The sequence below is a fragment of the Xenopus laevis genome, chromosome 5L (genome assembly GCF_017654675.1).
Source record: "Xenopus laevis strain J_2021 chromosome 5L, Xenopus_laevis_v10.1, whole genome shotgun sequence".
NCBI classification, from domain to species: Eukaryota; Metazoa; Chordata; class Amphibia; order Anura; family Pipidae; genus Xenopus; species Xenopus laevis.
The window spans coordinates 46,440,791-46,459,378 of NC_054379.1; the positions used below are offsets into that span (position 1 = coordinate 46,440,791).

Sequence of the window (18,588 nt, forward strand, 5' to 3'; positions counted from 1 at the left end):
TTAAAAAAAAAAAATATCCTGCAAAATATTCTTTATGTGTGGACTCGACTCCAGATGTAAATCATGTTGATCAGTTAAACCTTAAATGCTATTAAAGGTTTAAAATGCCAGGAATATACCCTATCACCTGAAGAAGCCATTAGGAAAAGTGGAAAAACATTTATCAGATTTTCAGTTGACTTAAATCACTACTAGATATGGTACAATATACTGTATTACCTCAAGGTTGTGATCATCTTTTAAATATTGTATTGTAAACATTTGAAAAATCAAACTTTTTTTTTTACAGATTACTCTTTATCATAATGAAGCACTATTTTGTTCTTACCGATTGGAAAAGCCAAGAATTGAAGCATTTTACATGATAATGGTGAGATGAACCGATTGTAGTTCATGGAAGATACTCCTTTATGAATAACATTAGCTGTATAGCGGTTCCTTTGTGCAGAATAACCAATGCTTATATATTTCACAATATTAATTATTTAAGATATATTGCCATGGTATATTTTTTAGCTTGAAGCAAAAAACGGGAGCGTTGAACTAGAAAACAGATAAATTGTAATTGAATAAAGTAGGCTAGTAATATCGTTATATTATAAAATATGCAGAACTTTTATTCTGTTCCTAAAAACTATAATGAAGTCCATGAGAAATATAAATATATACATACACACAAACATATATATATATTTTAATATATATATATATATATTTTAATATATATATATATATATATATATATATATATATATATTTATCTATATATATTTATATATTTATATATTTATATATTTATATATATATATATATATATATATATATATATATATATATATATATATATATATATATATATATATATATATATATATATATATATATATATATATATATATATATATATATATATATATATATATATATATATATATATATATATATATATATACTTTGGTGTGCAACTATATTCTACACACAGTGGAACGAAGATGTCCAAATTTGTTATGAAAGTCTTCTTGAGCGTTAATCATAGCTTCTTCATCTATGTAGACAGCAGGTCTCCGTGACGCAAGGAAATACTGCACTTTTCGAAGGCTCCATCCGATCACATACATGAGGAAGCCACAGACTGCAGCTGTTGATCTGCCAACACCAGCATTGCAATGAACATAGACAGTGTGACCATTTTCTAATAGCCCAAAAAGAAGGTAAACTGCTTGTGGCAACATCCGTATTCTGCCTAGAGGAAAAAATAGGATTTTTTTAATTTTTGCAATTTATTAACATAGTTTTCCCTCTAACAAGAGAAGGGAAAATACAATAGAGCTAATACTAACTTGCACTACCCCAGTTGCCCATAATCTTTGCTTTCATTTTCTTACTGCAATACTTAGGGCCTGATTTAAGATTGCTTAAACTTTTCTGATTAAGCATTCGGGTTCAAAAAACACTCAAGAGTTCCTAAATTCTTGCATGTTTTCTTCATTTGATCATCTCTGCTTCCTGCAACATTTTTGGGTGGGGCTATGACTTGTTCATGTTCTATCCCTAGTATAGTTTTTCTTTTTCGATTTTGCTAATCGTTACAATAGTTTTCATAATTTAAGGTTTTGTTTCAATGTATATTGGAACTTCCTATAGAACAGACTTTTAGCATCTTGTCTGCAGCTTCTGAAGAACACAAAATATTTTTAATCTTTTTCCTGTAGCTCTGCAGATCTCATACTGAATAGGACCTTTAGACATTGAATACATTTAGGCACATTTATGTAGCAGAGAAAAAGGCAATACTTTTTTAAATCTCAATTATTTGATTAAAATGGAGTTTATGAGGGATGTCTTTTCCGTAATATGGAGCTTTCTGGGTTGCCAGATTAGGGGTCCCATACCTGTACTATGAAGCCCTGTACTTACCACCTGAATTCAGTTCAAAGTATAGGCTGCAGTGAAATCCTTTGTGGCAAGGACTCTATAACTGAGCACTAATAACCCCAACTGTCGTTTCTGTCTAATTCTTCAACTCACTACTCTTCCTAGCACTGTCTCTAACTATATTTAAAAATGTGCTTCCTAGATACAACTTTAATAGTATTGCTAATTAACATTCTGCTTATTACATTTCTAACAGTAAATACTGGTATATGATGCAGTTAAAGTACAGAACAAACATGTTAATTTTCCCAAAGAAGGATTTCCATTTTGCCTTTTGAAACACACTCTGAAAAATACATGTGTACATAAATGTAACTATAGAAAATTTATACTGTATATTAAACTCCCATAACAGATAAAAACAAGAATTTCTTCTTTAAAGGGCATATGGAAACATATTGTATACTAGTAATGTTAAATTACATTTAATCAAGTATTTATTTAAACTACTATAAGTCGATTTTTTAAATTATTTTCTTTTAAAATTAATTTGATTCTTACATTTAGGGGGTTATTTATCAAAATCCAGATTTGGCACATTTGTTAAAGGAAAAAAGTCTGACCAAACTAGGAAGCACAATTTACCCTTATTTATCAATAAAAAAATTTTTGCACGAAAACAGAGACTTTTTCCGTATTGTTGCACGAAAACCGCAACTTTTCCTGATTGTTGTGAGAAAAAATTTAATTTTTCAGATTTGATACCTGAAAAGTCAAAATTTTTGGTGAAATCATCAGAAAAGCCAGAAGTTTTTGGATTATCGTACAAAACCCAGAGCAGAGACAATAATATCTTCAAATTGCAAATAGGACCTCAGCCATTGACTTCTACAGGACGAGGACAGGTTAAATATGGAGTATTTTCAGATTCAGACTTTTTGTAGCATCGGGGTATAATAAATCTCAAAAAATTCAAGTTTTTTCCCACTTAAAATTCTGATTTTATAGTAATTTATAGTAATTTTGTAGTTTTTAGCGCTCAGACTTTAATAAATAACCCCCTTACTGTAGTCCTACATCTAATAATTCAAACGGACATCAATATGTTTTACTTATTAATTTTATACCCCAGACAAGTACAGCAGAACTCACTAAGCACACTTGTTTAACACTGCATCAAAGCAAGGTTAGTTTTGCTTTGCTTAATGCGGTTTTCAACGGTCAAGGTCTAGGAACTGAAATAAGTAAGATTTTAAGCTTTCTGAAGCAGAAAATGAAATCTAATACAACAATGTTACCTGCTGTGGGTAGGTATGACTTATTTCAAGTCCACAAGACAAAATTACAGCAAAAACAATTTAAACTGCTTTTTATTATTTTGACATTCAGATATTTTATTTATTAAATAAACATTAGAATACATAACATAAGGGACAACAGCTTTAAAGGAGAAGGAAAGCTATGGAGGCATTTTATTGCCAATAGATTAGCTGCAATAGTGCAAGCTAGAATGCTATATTTATTCTGTAGAATGTTTTACTATACCTGAGTAAAAAGCTATAGAAACTCTCTGTTTGTTTAGGATAGGAGCTGCAGTATTAATGTGGTGTGACATCACTTCCTGCCTGAGTCTCTCCCTGTTCTGGGCTCAGATTACAGTAGAGAAGGGAGGGGCGGGGGAAGAGGAGCAAACTGAGCATGCTCTTGCCCAGGGCAATGAGGTTTAAGCTGAAGGCAGGAAGTCTGATACAGAAGCCCATGTGTACACAATAGAAGGAAAGAAATGCAGTGTTTCTTTTGACAGGGGACTTAGAGCAACATTACTTTGGGGGTTTACTGGTATATTTAGATGGACCTTTCTGATAAGGCTTACTTAGTTTTAACCTTTCCTTCTCCTTTAAGAAAACAAATTCTCCCCTTAATGGGAAACTGAAAAAATAAAAAATAATTACTGACACACAGAGAATAACAGCATGAATAACTTGAATAAGTGCCTGAACTAGGTGGATTACCAGGAAGAACTATTTATATTCCTGTTTTGCAATGCTAAATATATTAGCTTTGATCACAATTGATCTAGAAAAGCTATAAACAAAGTGGGACAACCTAATTTCAGATATACGGCAATTTTACTCACTTTTTACAACGCTCAAAGGGTGCTGTATTATTAATGCTGCATAAAACATCTTAAATCTGCAAACGTAAGGGGATTATGAATTGTACTCAGTCCCACTAAACATTCAAATATGTAAAAGTGCCATAGAAGTCAGCAATGTATTAGTATAAAGGATTATTATTCTGTTCATACCAAGCAATGAAGCCACTGATCTTCGAATGTGCCATCTCACTCTAGGAATGGTTACAGGGTCTTTTTTGGTAAGAAAAATTAAATATCATAACAATAATGTAAATCTAATTGTGAAATAATTCAGTTTAATACAGTTTTCAGTCACAGAACATTACTTGCAAATATTTTACCTTCTGTGCTCATATCTGGAGTAGGAATCCAAATATAGGTTATTCCAACTTCTTTATACAACCGGAACAATGTTTCAGGACTCATGGGTTCCGGATAGCGGTTGCAGCCGCTAGAATTCTGAATTACATCCCATTCAGTCTGGAAGTTCAGCACAGCAGTAACTCCCAATTCATGCTTCATCTTCACAGTCACATGTTCCAGTTGCCGTGGGCAACTTCCCAGCCAAATGTTTGGTAGAATTCTATTTTAAATGTAAAAAACAATATCATAGTGAGAGTTGGTATATTCTAGTATGATCCTACACATTACAGGAGAAGGGGAAAATCAATCGGGTGGTGCCAAAATGTTAGAAACTGATTATCATTAACTTGATACCCACGGCCAATGCTCCTGTTCGCTGAAAAGTGAACCAGCCCGGGGTACTATTACAGGATCTCCACACCACCATCTTCTTTTAGATCTTCTTTTACTATTCTGGTCCAGGTGTGCATATAGTATGTACTATGAGTATGTAGAGCACAGTAAAGTAAAAACCAAACTTAGAAGCAAAAATAGGATTTTTCACTTTACTTTTTCAATTTACTGCACATGCACACTGTCCCAGAGCTATGTAAAAGCTTTAAGAAGAGGAATATTGCAATGTAGTGCACTTACAGAAATACCCAGGACCAATCCTGTTATTAGCTATTTGGAGCACTGGCACAGGGTATCAGGTAAGCAATTAACATTTGGCACCCCTCCTTTAAATTAAATAAGACAATCTAAGGAGGAAAGTGTTTGCTCTTTTACAAACACCATAGAATGCAATCAATTTTTGTGCACCAGCTTTAATGTTATTTAATGCATTGACAATGTCAGTATAGAATATAATAAATTCAGTGGCACAGCATTCATCCTATGATTCCCAACTACAAAAATTAGGACAGATAAGATCATGACACCATCAACTATGGCCACCTCTGATCCACTCAAACCACAAACCCCACTGCTTCTAAGGCCAAACCTTCCATGATTCCAGCCTGTCCCAGTATGTGGCACTAAAGATAGGACTGAGTTTGTAATTCTCAAAATACAACTTAGCAACACTGAACAAATATCTTCAAAGGTGTTTTAGGGAAAAAAAAAATCTTAATGTTCAAAAATACCATTACTGAAATTCAATTTTACCTTGCATTGTACTAAATATCAGTGGCAACAAAGGTGGACTGACAATTACAGGGCAAATGGCAGTCACATAAAACTACAACGGTATGACACAATCCACTATTGATCTGACCAAAGCATACTGCAATTTCTAGTTTGATGTCAAGGTAAAGGTGGCCATACACAGCTTCCAATTTCCCAGCTTACCTGCCAGTGTACGGGATGGGCCTATCCAACCAATATCTGTCAGGAAATCAGACAGATGTCAGTTGGGCAAATTTGATTTTCCTTTTGGATTGAGGGCTGTATTTTAGCATTAATATGGTCCTCAATGCAAAGGCCAGCATAGCAGAAATTACAATCTAATATTGACTACCTCAAAGCTGATGAAAGATCCATGCTAGCAGTTTTTATAATGTATGGCCAGTTTTAGTTGGCACTGTCATCTGCCTTGTCTTTTATGATGTAGCAGGCAGATGGCTAGAAAAGCAAGGCAGATGTATGCAGATGTTATTTTCTAAAACTCAGGTTTTTCTGTGGCAAAAACACAAAAAAATCATGCGATTCAGGAGAAAAGTCAGGAAAAAAATTGCACAATATGGGTTTTCTTTCGATTTTATCTTTTCGCTATCCAATTTGAATTATTTTGAATAAATAAGGTAACATTTTGATTGGAGTTTGGTCGAGCTTTTTTTATTAATGAAAATTTTGATTTTAGTAAATAACCCCCTTATTGTTTCAACAAACCACTCAGTTTGCTCTTTGCAAATTGTCTTACAATAGGTACACTCCAAACTGACTGGTAAACATTGCTAATATTTTTATATTGGGGATACAGATCTGAAGACTCAACTATACAGTCAACCTCACACTATCTTTAATTCGTGATTTGCTTACTATTCCCTTGATGCTATTGAACTGGAAGAACATTTTAAGGGAAAATGTGCAAAATTACGATGCAAATTTTGAAGTTACTGCCAGGCAAGTAAGGTGTCAGTTCAAACTGAAGGAATGCATGGAGCTTGCTGCAAGCTTCAAAGTGTTTTGATCTTTTTTACCTGGAGAAATGCATGGCCTGATTGCCTGCAAAATGGAAGTAGAAGTCAGTTGTGTGCTTCATCTCATTGGTATGCCCTGTGGTTTCAATCCAGTGTCCTACTGGATGGCAATAAACACCGTCCACAATGTTACTGTCATCATAAACACAGCAACGGTCATGATGAGGTCCATTTCCTGAACAAAAGAAAATATTACATCTGTGAATATATAAAAATTAAACCTTTTCCTTTTGACCCGCTGCATCCAATATAGTAAGCTGTTTGGACTCCCCATTATCTTTTATGGTCCCTCATTAACCAGACCCTGGGGAAGAAGATGAGTTTTGTACATATTAAAGAAAGAAAAAAAAAAAAAAAAGATTAGAGTTGAGCAATAGGTTGTCAGCCACCATCTTTGACCACTTGTCTTCTTTTCTAGTTAGAGCATTAGGGAAACAGATGTTAAGTGACCAGAAATGGTGGTCGCAATCACACTGTGCAATCACACTGTGCAAAAGAAATTTCATATTCTTTAATATAATACCCAGGTTTTGTGTTGTTGTGATCACTCCAGAAAATAAATCTCTTTTTTGTTCAACAGTTAAGGGGTTACCCACCCAAAACCTGATTTGGGACAATGAAATAAACGGTCATTCTAAGCAACCTTTCAATACACATGGATTACACGTTATCAATGGCTTGAGTTATTTGTAATTATAAATGCTGTTAGGCAGTATTCTGTCTAAGGCTGCACTCTTGGCTAGGATTCCTGTCCTGAAACAAAGCTGCAAGCCTGCTGATAAAGGACAATGACACTCAATGCATTTTGCTACCACTAATAAACCACAAGTGACAAATGTCTGAAATGCTGTTGTTGCCCGATTTTTAAATAACTGAGTAAATTACTCCGATAATGTAAAAATGTGAAATTGTCTCTGTAAAATTGTTTACATACAATTTACCTACTATGCAGCTAATGGTATTGAATGTTCTGTGTTTTGTTCATGGAGATGAGAAAACATCCCAAATGTCAATTCCCTAAAATGGAATACCTGACTTTAAGTAAGACGCAGAGCAAATACAGCTTTCAATTGAAATGACAATCAAAATAATTAATAATAAAAACATTGAAAATGTGTAATTAAGGAATACTGACAAGTTAGAATGACATTTTCCTTTCTTGTGACAAAAACATGTTTAACAATATAATTATTTAAAGGGATGGTTCACCTTGAATTTAACTTTTAGTATGTTACAGAATGGCATATTCCTAGCAACTATGCAATTGCTTTTCATTATTTATTTTATATAGTTTTTTGATTATTTGCCTCTTTCCAGTTTTCAAATAGGGGTCACTGACCACGGCAGCCAAAACCTGCTGCTCTGTTTGGCTACAATGTTATTGCTATTGTTACTTTTTATTACTTTCTTTCTATGAAGCCCTCTCCTGTTCATATTCCCACTTCTCCTTCAAACCACTTCACAGTTGCTAGATGAATAAGATCTTTGCTTCCAGACGAATTGCAAATAGATAGATGTCTAAATTATACTAAAAGGAGAACAACTTCTTTAACAAAAAAGTAAGTCAATATAGCTTAAGAATTTTAAGATGAGTATAAATAATGGTTAAACAATGATATGTTTCTATAAGAAAATGAATTTAAAAAAAGGGCAATGCGTTCTACTACATCAAGGGGCAGATTTATCAGGGGTCAAATTTAGAAGTCGGAGGATTTTATTCATCGTACTCCAATCGTACTTCGAATCGTACGATTCGAACAATTTTATCCCCAAATGTTAACCTTTATTCTAGAAATTATATCACTGTTGCGTCTTATGTTACCGCATAAAACTAACGCTAAGCATAACATTAATTTTGGGTTAATGCATGGAATTGGTTTACATTCAAGGAAGCAATATTCAAAATCAAAATGTAATCAACATGCATATGTTACGCAACTGTGAGCATAAAGCAATTACCCAATATATTAGAAAGTACACCATGTTAGTATCAAGAGTTTAATGGCTTCAATATCTGCACTTAATTACTCAATGCCTTACTCCAAACAACTCATAATTTAGCCCTGGCAAACAGAATTCTCTGTAGAGGGTCTCATAGGTGAGCACATCTAAATCATATATTGGTAAAGAGAAATGAACAAATGACCCTCAGTATAATACCTTTCATTTTCTGCTTTCAGAATATGCTCTTACAGTGCCTGTCTCATGATGCCAACTGTGGGCATTAGCTGGACTTGTTTATAGCAAGTCTTTAGTAAATAGTTTAATAGAAAAGCACACACCTTGCCTTTGTAGTTTAGCATTAGTATCTTTCATTTTCGGTAAAATCTTTGTAGGAGGGTCAGTGCCTTTTATCAGACACACAAAGCCTTCATAGGAAAGAACAAAATTATATGTGTCCTGGAAAGTTTGACTGAAGGAGTTCTATAAAATCAAGTTTGCCATATGGCTTTCAGTTCACATAATAAAAAAATTAAATCGTTCAATGAACATATTTAAATCTGTTGATCTAAAAAAGGCAAAAAACCCAAACATTTTCCAATTAAATAATTTTTTATACCAAATTTACTATTCCTGCTTAGAGGTTCAACAGTCTTGTAACTGCAATAAATTATGCTTGAAATTTGTCCACAGCAGCACCTATCTTTGATCATATTAAGACCAATAATATCATAGGTAGTGAAGTTATATACGATTATTGGTATGTGTACAGTGCCTCTCCAACTCAGACCTATATACATGTAGTGTGGCTATCAATCGATTCAGGAATACAGCAGATTAGAAAAGTTGATTTGTCGATGTACAATGTTGGACAGATTGTGGTGTATCCGCACAGCAGGAAATAACGCAACATGGCTGTTTCTTCTATTTTGATGCAGAATGCACTAGTTTCATGCTGCAGAGTCTCAATTAACTGCAAAACATACATGCCTTGTATCATGAATTTTATATTATATAATGGACAGCAGCACATAGCATGTGCTATAAAGCAGCAGAAAAGAAGAAACACAGATCTTTACTGCTAAAGGGCTGTGCAAGACCAAACTTGGGAGGGAATTAATTATAAATGCAGATGCACTATAAATTAAACAAAATATGAACACATATCAATGCAATGATGCAAACCAAATGATGTATCCAACCACCTGCTCCTGCATATCCACATAGTTGCTAATGTGTCCATCTTGCCTCTTCTAATAAATAATTTGCAACCAATGTTGCCAACCTGGACCTGGAGGGAGCACCAGGGTTCACACAGTGGGCTCCACTCTAAAAAAAATGATTGATACAACCACACCCAATTTGCGTCAAAATGCAAGTGTAATTATTTTGCAAATGTTTTGAAGCATCGCTGCTGGATGCAACTTGGAGCCTCACCACAATCATACAGGGACAATGTGGAAAACAGATGGAAATCTGCATCCAAAATGGTACTTTGCACATAGCAGCGGTGTTCATAAATGACCCCTATGGTGTACCATACTGATGTGCTTCATTTCTCGTGTAACAGGTCAATTTCTAAGTGTCTAAATTACATTTATTAGTACTATTTACAAGTACTATACAAGTCCCTAAAACGGCATGCCATCATAGTTTACATTAAGGGATTAAACCTGCTGCCTAATATGACTATACACCTTGCAACTCTCCTATTATATGCTGCGTTAAACGCCCAGTAACACCGAAATGAAAGAGCTTCATACACATTTGCAAAAAACACAGATTATCAGAAACACTAATACCATTTATGTAAATATGCTCTTGTTTAGGTTGCTATTCAAGCTATTCAGAATGCAATGGATTTAGTACATGATTACATAAATATATTTCAAGTTTGGCAACCCAGGGGTGTTATAGACAAGGTAAAACTATTACACTAGGGAGGCACCGAATCCAAGATTGAGTTCTGGATTTGGGGAGGGGAAACACATGACTTTTTGTCACCAACAAGGAAGAAAAAAAGTTTTTTCACTTTTACATTTCCCGCCCCTAATTTGTATATGCAAGTTAGGATTAGGTTCTGTAATCAGCCGAATCTTTCACGAAGGATTCAGTCGTATCCCAAATAGTGGATTTGGTGCATCCATAATTTAAACCTCATGAAGGTAAAGCAAAACTGGGGAACTAAACCATGGAAGAAAGGCAAAAGGCCTAGGAAGCATCAAAAAAATGACCCAGATGTACTGCAGGAGCAACAACTTGGCAGGAGGAAATCTGAAGTCCATATCTCATGTGAAGTGCTCCTTATAAAGAGTACACTTGACATCTGTGTACAGGGATAGAAGTGAAGCAAGAATTACAAATGGTAAATGGGGAAATTTGGAGTCCTATTCTGTTTTCAGGGATAAGTAACCCAATGGAAGGTGTAAAACAAGGGGATTTGAAGAAACATTTATTTATACCATCATACATACATTCATACATACATATTGTGGGGGGGAAAAACAACTTCCTAAATTGAAGTCAATGAATATTGCTATATTGAAAAGAAATGATTATTACACTTTGACTTACACCTTTCAGCTCCATGAAGATTACAGCTAGAAACATTTTATGTTGTAATTTTCATATCCACTATAATCATCTTAAGCCTGGTTTACACTTTTGCATCTGTTTTCTTGGCATTTCAATTTTAAGGATGATATTTTAATATCTATAATTATAATACATTTTTGGCAGGTTGCTGTATTGTGATAATATCAAAGCTATGGCTTCATACTTTTCTCTGTAAGAAGCATGTTAATAAGTTAAAGGCATAAAGGAATCCATTACAAAGCATCAGCAGAGCTTTAAATACTTTAAAAGTTTTTCATAACTCCAAAAGAAATAATGTGTCAGAAGAACAGCACTATTGTTAAGAATCCATCAGAGCAATAAGGTTTTACTCTGGGAAGCCTGGACACAAGAGACACTGAAGAACAGACAGAATATTTTTTTAATATGAAGGCAAGGCATCTGAAAGGTTAAACTGGTAGTCATGATTTAGGCAAAGGTCAGGACAGGGATCAAACAATAGTCAGGAACAGACAGTAAATAAATAACCAGAAACAATATGCAATGGTTTTCCAACATACACAATTTTACACAGCTTGATAAACAGGCCCCCTTAGCCTTTTATACTGTCACAGACATTTTACTGACTGGTTATCTTGAATTGTTATTGTTGTACCTGTGAAGCATCAATCTTAGAATGGGATGATAACTCTAATTTGGGTTATAAGGCCTAATGTTCTACTTAAAGGCCAACAAGAGAAAGTAAAAAAAAAAATACCTGGTATATAAAGTTCCACCTATACCTATATGGGACTGATTTACTAAAAATTAGAATTAATCACATTTTTTATGAAAACAAATCCAACCAAACTCCATTCCACTAATTGAACTAATTGTATCAATCATTTTTCTTGAAAAATCTGAGCAAAAAAACATCACTGCAAAATCAATCGTCAATTTGTATCACATAACTGACGCTCTGAAAACTTGATTTTAGCGATTTAAAAAAAAAAAAAAAACTTTAGAAATTATTGGACGAAAACCCCAACTTTTTCGGATTATCCTGCACCGATCACGATGTCAAGCAACAACTTCAGGAACATCTGCATAACCTCGGTTTGAGATGGAGTATTTTCTGATTTTTAGCACCTTCAGGGTATGATAAATCTCACTAAAAATCTCAACCAAAAGAAAAACAAATGAAGATTTAATAAATGGGCCCCTAAGGGTACTGTAGTAGAAGTTACCAAGTTGCTCATATACAAAGTTAATAATAGTTCTTGTCCATAGTGTATAAAGTACCGCCCTATTGTAAAATATAAGGATATATTAAGTTACCAAAGAGGTCCATGACTAATATGCTCATATTTTTTTTAACATATGTTTTCATTCAGTTTTCATAACAATATAAGATAAACAAACAAAGGACTTTGGAGGTACATAAAAATAAATTCCATTGTCTGTACATTCTTAGCAATTACTGAAAGTGATCCAAGTAGTGATTTCAACTTGGCTGTCGCTAGTAGAATAGTAATCAGTACAGCAATATTTTCCATATCCATAGTTTAAGAATACGTAACAACTTGTACATAAGATCCAATTAATTTGGTGACTCCTGGGAGGTGATCGTGGATTCTGCTCCTGCGGTCGGTGAAGGTTTTGGATATATTGATCTGTTTCTTGTACTATGATGTTATTAGATAGTAATTCTGTGTCATACCATGCGGTGTGTCTGAACGAGTCTATTGTGAGATGTCTGGTATGTGTAGGGAGTAAGGATATATAACTCATCCAGGTTGAAAATAAAGTTTATATGTATTGTTCTTTATTTGTCGTAGATTCGAACTAGGGATGGGCGAATTTTTTTCTCCTTGTGTCCATAGACGTGTATGGCGTTGTGCGTAAAAAAAAAAAATTTTGACGCCAATAGACTTTAATGGGCGACGCCGACAGTTCGCGGGAGATGAATTTTTGACGAAACAGGTCAAATTCGCCCATCCCTGATTCCAACCAATCCATGTGAAAAATATGATGGAGTTTTTGTTTAACTAATGATAGTGGGGGTGAGGATGAGGAGAGCCAGTGATGTAGGATGGTTTTCCTGGTCGCTGCCATTAATCTTTCTGCTTGATGTCTCTTAGAACATGTACGTTTTAGTTGTGGGGGAGGAATTCCAAAAATTGCCCATGTTAAAGTAAAAGAACTTGTCTGTTGTGTTAGAGATTTCCAATATTCCTGAACTTCTCCCCAGAATTGTTGGATACAAGGACAAAGCCAAAGACAGTATATGAGGTCAGCCCGGGGTTGGTGGCATCTCAGACAATTATCCGAACTTAGGGTACCCATATGATGTCTCCAGAGTGGTGGAAGGTATGAGTAGTGTAATATCTGTAAAGACATTTCTTGATATTTGCTGGAAGATAACGTTTGCATAGTTTTTGTGTGATGTTGGAGTATTTTGGAGGCATCTGGAATTGCAGAAGTCCATTTAATTAGAAAGGTATCTGGTGTTTCGATTGCCAGTGTGGTCCTGATTATACAATATATTTGAGATGTAGTTTTGTCCGTGTTACCTCTGGGCCACAATGTTTTTACTGGATTATTTTTGTCTACCTGGGAAATGTGTTGTAGCATAATGAATGATTTGGATAAAAAGCATATGATCATTAGATAAAAATGGGAATTTTTGGACCAGATTTTCCTTAGTTTTATGGTAGATTTATCACTGATGATATCTTTGACTAGTCTCAGATTTTGATTTTGCCAATCCAATAATGTCTTATTGTTTTTCTCTATTGGAAATGTTGGATTATAGAGCCATGTAAAATAGTTGGGAAATTAAACCCACCCAGGTCTTTAGTTTGTTGTAATTTAAAGAGGCTTATACTTGGTCGTTAGTTTCTAAATGAAATTACGGAGCATTTTAATTAGTCTTTTATAATCTGAAGGTTTTATGATGTAAAACAGCATCTGTAATTGATAAGTAATTTGAGGGATAAAATCATTTTTATTAGATGAATTCTACCCAAAAAAGTTAAATTTAATGTTTCCGATTTTTTTGGTTCTTGATGGTTCTTGATTATATATATATATATATATATATATATATATATATATATATATATATATTAATTATATATATATATATATATATATATATATATATATATATATATATATATATACACACACCACACCATATATGCTATATGGTGTGTGAATATTAAGTGAGTATATTTCCATATGTTTTTTCGGTAATTTAATTCCCAGGTATGTTATGTAAGATTGTGCTATCTTAAAGGGAGAGTCGATGTTCCTATTTGTTTTTCCCCAGGCTCCAAGTTCCAGTGCTTATGATTTATTTAGATTGATTCAGAAACCTGCAAACGTGCATGGGTTCTAATATCGTGGGCAGAGGATGGTTGATAAATAATAAAATGTCGTCAGCAAAAGCTGTTATCTTATGTCTTGAATGTCCAAGAGGGATGCCTGCAAATGTTTTATTTAGGAGAATATGTTTTATTAAGTGGTCTAAAGCAATGTTAAATAATAAAGGTGATAGGGGCAGCCCTGTCTAGTCCCTTATAGAATTTCAAATGTTTCTGAGTTTTTGCCATTGATCGTGAGGAAAGATTGGGGTGAATTGTATGAAGCTTTGAAAAGGTTAAGCATGTGTATTCCAAAATGTTGAAATTTTAAAAGTCTTCATATATGTGTATGTGAAATTCTATCAAAGACTTTATCTGCATCTAGATTTATTAATAGTCCTTGTCTCTTTTTCTTCTAGGTTTCAGTGATAATCTTGTCTATGGCTTGGACCGGATGTCTGTTCTGGAGGAAGACCATCTGATTTGAGGTAAGTATGGAGGGGAGAATTCTTTGTAGTCTATTAGCCATTATTTTTGTCATAATTTTTAATATGCTCATATTTTGCAATGGAGTCATGTGACTCACAAAGCTCCGATAATAACAGGTGACATCACCGTTTATAAGGATATTATTTACAGAATACTCATGGCTCTTATGTATTATAAAGGCTTATGTTACACTTAATGCACATACTTCATAAAGGGAGGTTAAAATCCACACATTACAGCTGAAGGTAAGTCTGTCACAATAAATTGGGTAACCCCCCTTTTGGATAGCTTTAGAGTAATACCTTGTGAGAACTGTTTTTTTCCTATAGAAAGTAAGGCACTTAATACATTTTTCTGGTACAGCAAAAATAATATTTTATGGATGGTCACTTTCCCTGAAATGTGTGGAAGCTTAAAACTCCTGGGCCATGCATAAATGCAGCATTCCACAACATTTTTAGACGGTACATTTTTTTTTTTGTATATCTTGTTATTTCAGCTTTAATGTAATTGTATTTCAGCTACTATGAGGGCATTTTTGCACAGAAAGGATACTGAATTCCAGTGGAACTAATTAGTTTAACAAGGGATAAAGAATAAATGGAGAAAGCAGAGTGCCCAAGATAGCGGCAGCAGATATGGTGACTCCAGAAAATACTGAATAAGAATTCAGAGAGGTATAATGAGAAATAGGATAGGGGGATTTCACACAAAGTAAAAGAGTAAAGTGTATCAATAAACAGTCTGGGAGTTACATAGGGTTCAAGGCAGTTAAAAGGTCTAGAATGATAATGCAACGCCAACATGTTTTGTCATTACTATGACCCCAATGCCCCTAGCGCTCATTATAACAGTACAGGTATGGGACCTGTTATCCAGAATGCTCGGGACCTGGCATTTTCTGGATAACTGATCTTTCTGTAAATTGGATCTTCATACCTTAAGTATACTAGAAACTCATGTAAAATAAGCCCAATAGGCTGATTTTGCTTCCAATAAGGATTAATTATATCTTAGTTTGGATCAAGTACAAGCTTCTGTTTTATTATGACAGAAGTCTCTATGCTCAGTTTTAGAAATTCAGTGCAGAGTAAACATTACGGGAGTTATTTACTAAAACTCTTCTTTTTTTGGTCAGGCTTTTTGGGGCAAAAACTAATTTTTGAGAAAAAAGATTTATTATGCTGCAAGAAGCCTGAATCCGAAAATTAGCCATCTCAGACCTGTCAAGGTAATGAACTGTATATGTCATTAGGAGATGTCCCTATCCCAATATGAAGATATTGTGGTTTGTGCTGGGTTTACCCCAATAATCTGATAAATTCAGGGTTTTTAGGCAAAAACTCCCACATAATCGAGCAAAATGGGGAAAAAAGTCAGGGAAAAACTAAAAAACAAACGATTTGGGGTTTCACAAGATTTTATCGGATTTTTTCCTTATGCGATTTATTCAAATTATTTTATTAATAAATAAGGCAAAATCAGGCATGGGAGTTTGGTCGAGCTTTTTTTATTTTAATTATGAGATAAATTCGGATTTTAGTACATAACCCCAAGTGTTAAAAACATTGCAAATTGTAATTGGTCATTTATCGTGCCCTGACAATGCCTAGCTGCCCCCCACCCCCCCAGGCTTTCTGTTTCCACATCAGAGTGTGTCAAAGGAGGGGCGCGCACTGACAGTGCAGAAAACATATTGTTGGCTTCAACATTAAACACAGGAGAATCCCTTGAGCAATCTAGGTGTGCTGGAGTTTTTTGCATTGACTGAATTGTGGAGGGGCCGTCCTCCTATACCCCAAGCACCGTGTATAATAAGTGGAGAGGCCAGGTGTGCAGGTGCAATCTACTGCCTAAATCGGCTCTTCAAGTTACCAAAAACATCTTGACAACCTGTGAGGAGATACTGTATAACCTGAGGTTTCTCAACACACGTAGTTAGTTACATAGTTAAATCTGTTTGAAAAAAGACAAAGTCCATCAAGTTCAACCCCTCCAAGTGAAAACTCACCACACACACACCTCCATATCCTCACATAAATCATATATACCCACAACTATACTACAGGCCCCCATACACGGGCTTCCGACAGTTCAAGTCAGCAGCTTATTGGCCTGTGTGTGGGGCCATCCGACGGGTGTCCTGATCGATATCTGGCTGAAAGTTGGCCAGATGCCGATCAGGCATGGTAAAAAACCCCATTGGATTGCGGCTGCATCTGTTAGTTGATGTGGTCCCGCGATCCGACCGCCCGTATAGCCTCCATTCTGATCCGATCGTATAGCCTTAGGGCCCGTGACCGGACCAGCCCGATATCTCCCACCTCAATGTGGGCATCATGAAGAGATCCGCTCGCCAAACGAGCGGATCTCCCTATGTATGGCCACCTTAACTATAGAGTTTAGTATCACAATAGTCTTTGATATTATGTCTATCCAAGAAATCATCCAAGCCCCTCTTAATAGCATTAACAGAATCAGACATCACAACATTATCCGGCAGTGCATTCCACAACTTAACTGTCCTAACTGTGAAGAACCACCTACGTTGCTTCAAATTACCTCATAGCTGAAACATGCCTGATTGCACCTATTTTTGCACTTTGCAACCTGCTCTGCAAATTTCAGTTTTGTTTCGGAGGAAAACCATTAGGACAAATGATCATAAGTGCACTGCCCTTAAAGGGGACCCGTCACCCAAAAAAATTATTTAAAATCCTATTTTATCAGATTAGTCAAGGATAATGAACTTTAATTACACTATATAAATTATTTGAATCTTGTTTCCTTCAGTCAGTGAATTTCAAAATTATAGCAAGCAGGCAGCAGCCATGTTGTGGACACTGTTATTAAGACAAGCCTTGTATCATCTCAGAATCTTGTTTGTGCACCAGAATGGGGGACCCAATGTCCATCCCCATGCCCTGGCCACACAGTTATATGGTAAAGAGAACTGGGGGAATGTTTGGGGAGCAGTGACATCTAAGAAGTGCTGAATGGAAAGTGAAAGTAATTGTCTGCCCCACCTCTATGCCACGGGCATAGAGGAGGGGCAGACAATATTTGATTGACAGCTGAGATGTTTAAATGAGCTTACAACAGCTAAGAATGCTTAAATAAAAAATAGAAATTGGATTTCATGTTTAATTTGAAAAGGACTTTTATTATACAGATTTTTGTGTCTGGGTGACAGGTCCACTTTAAAAAAGTGTTTTTCAGATTTTATAGGTTCAAGCCCCCTTATCTCATCCAATGTGATATCAAGGCCCTCCTTTCCCACAGTCAAGATGCGTCTCTCTTTCATCAACAGTGGGCAAATTTGCACCTGGACAGTAACACATGGCAACCAATCAAAATGTTCCTATAATTGTTATACCTTCAGCTTTATTATAAAATATAATACAGGTATGGGAACAGGTATGTATTATTTAGTGATGCACTGAATCCAGGATTTGGTTCAGGATTCAGCCTTTTTCAGCAGGATTCAGCCTTTTTCAGCAGGATTCGGATTCAGCCGAATCCTTGTGTCTGGCCGAACCGAATCCGAATCTTAATTTGCATATGTAAATTAGGGGCGATGATTTTTTGTCACAAAAGAATTTTTTCAACCTTTTCCTTTCCTGCCCCTAATTTGCATATGCAAATTAGGATTTGGATTCGGTTCGGTATTCATCCGAATCTT

General features: G+C 35.0%; 1 protein-coding gene across 1 annotated transcript in view; it reads right to left on the reverse strand.

Moving 5' to 3' along the window:
* Positions 1–594: 594 nt before the first annotated feature.
* Positions 595–18,588, reverse strand: part of epm2a.L (epilepsy, progressive myoclonus type 2A, Lafora disease (laforin) L homeolog) — a gene marked incomplete at its 5' end in the record, with an annotated part of 37,026 nt that continues 19,032 nt past the window's right edge. Inside the window, 4 exon segments of the mRNA NM_001092220.1 lie at positions 595–715; positions 836–1,243; positions 4,354–4,595; positions 6,556–6,730. Coding sequence (NP_001085689.1) covers positions 966–1,243; positions 4,354–4,595; positions 6,556–6,730 — 695 coding nt within the window. The 3' untranslated portion in view covers positions 595–715; positions 836–965.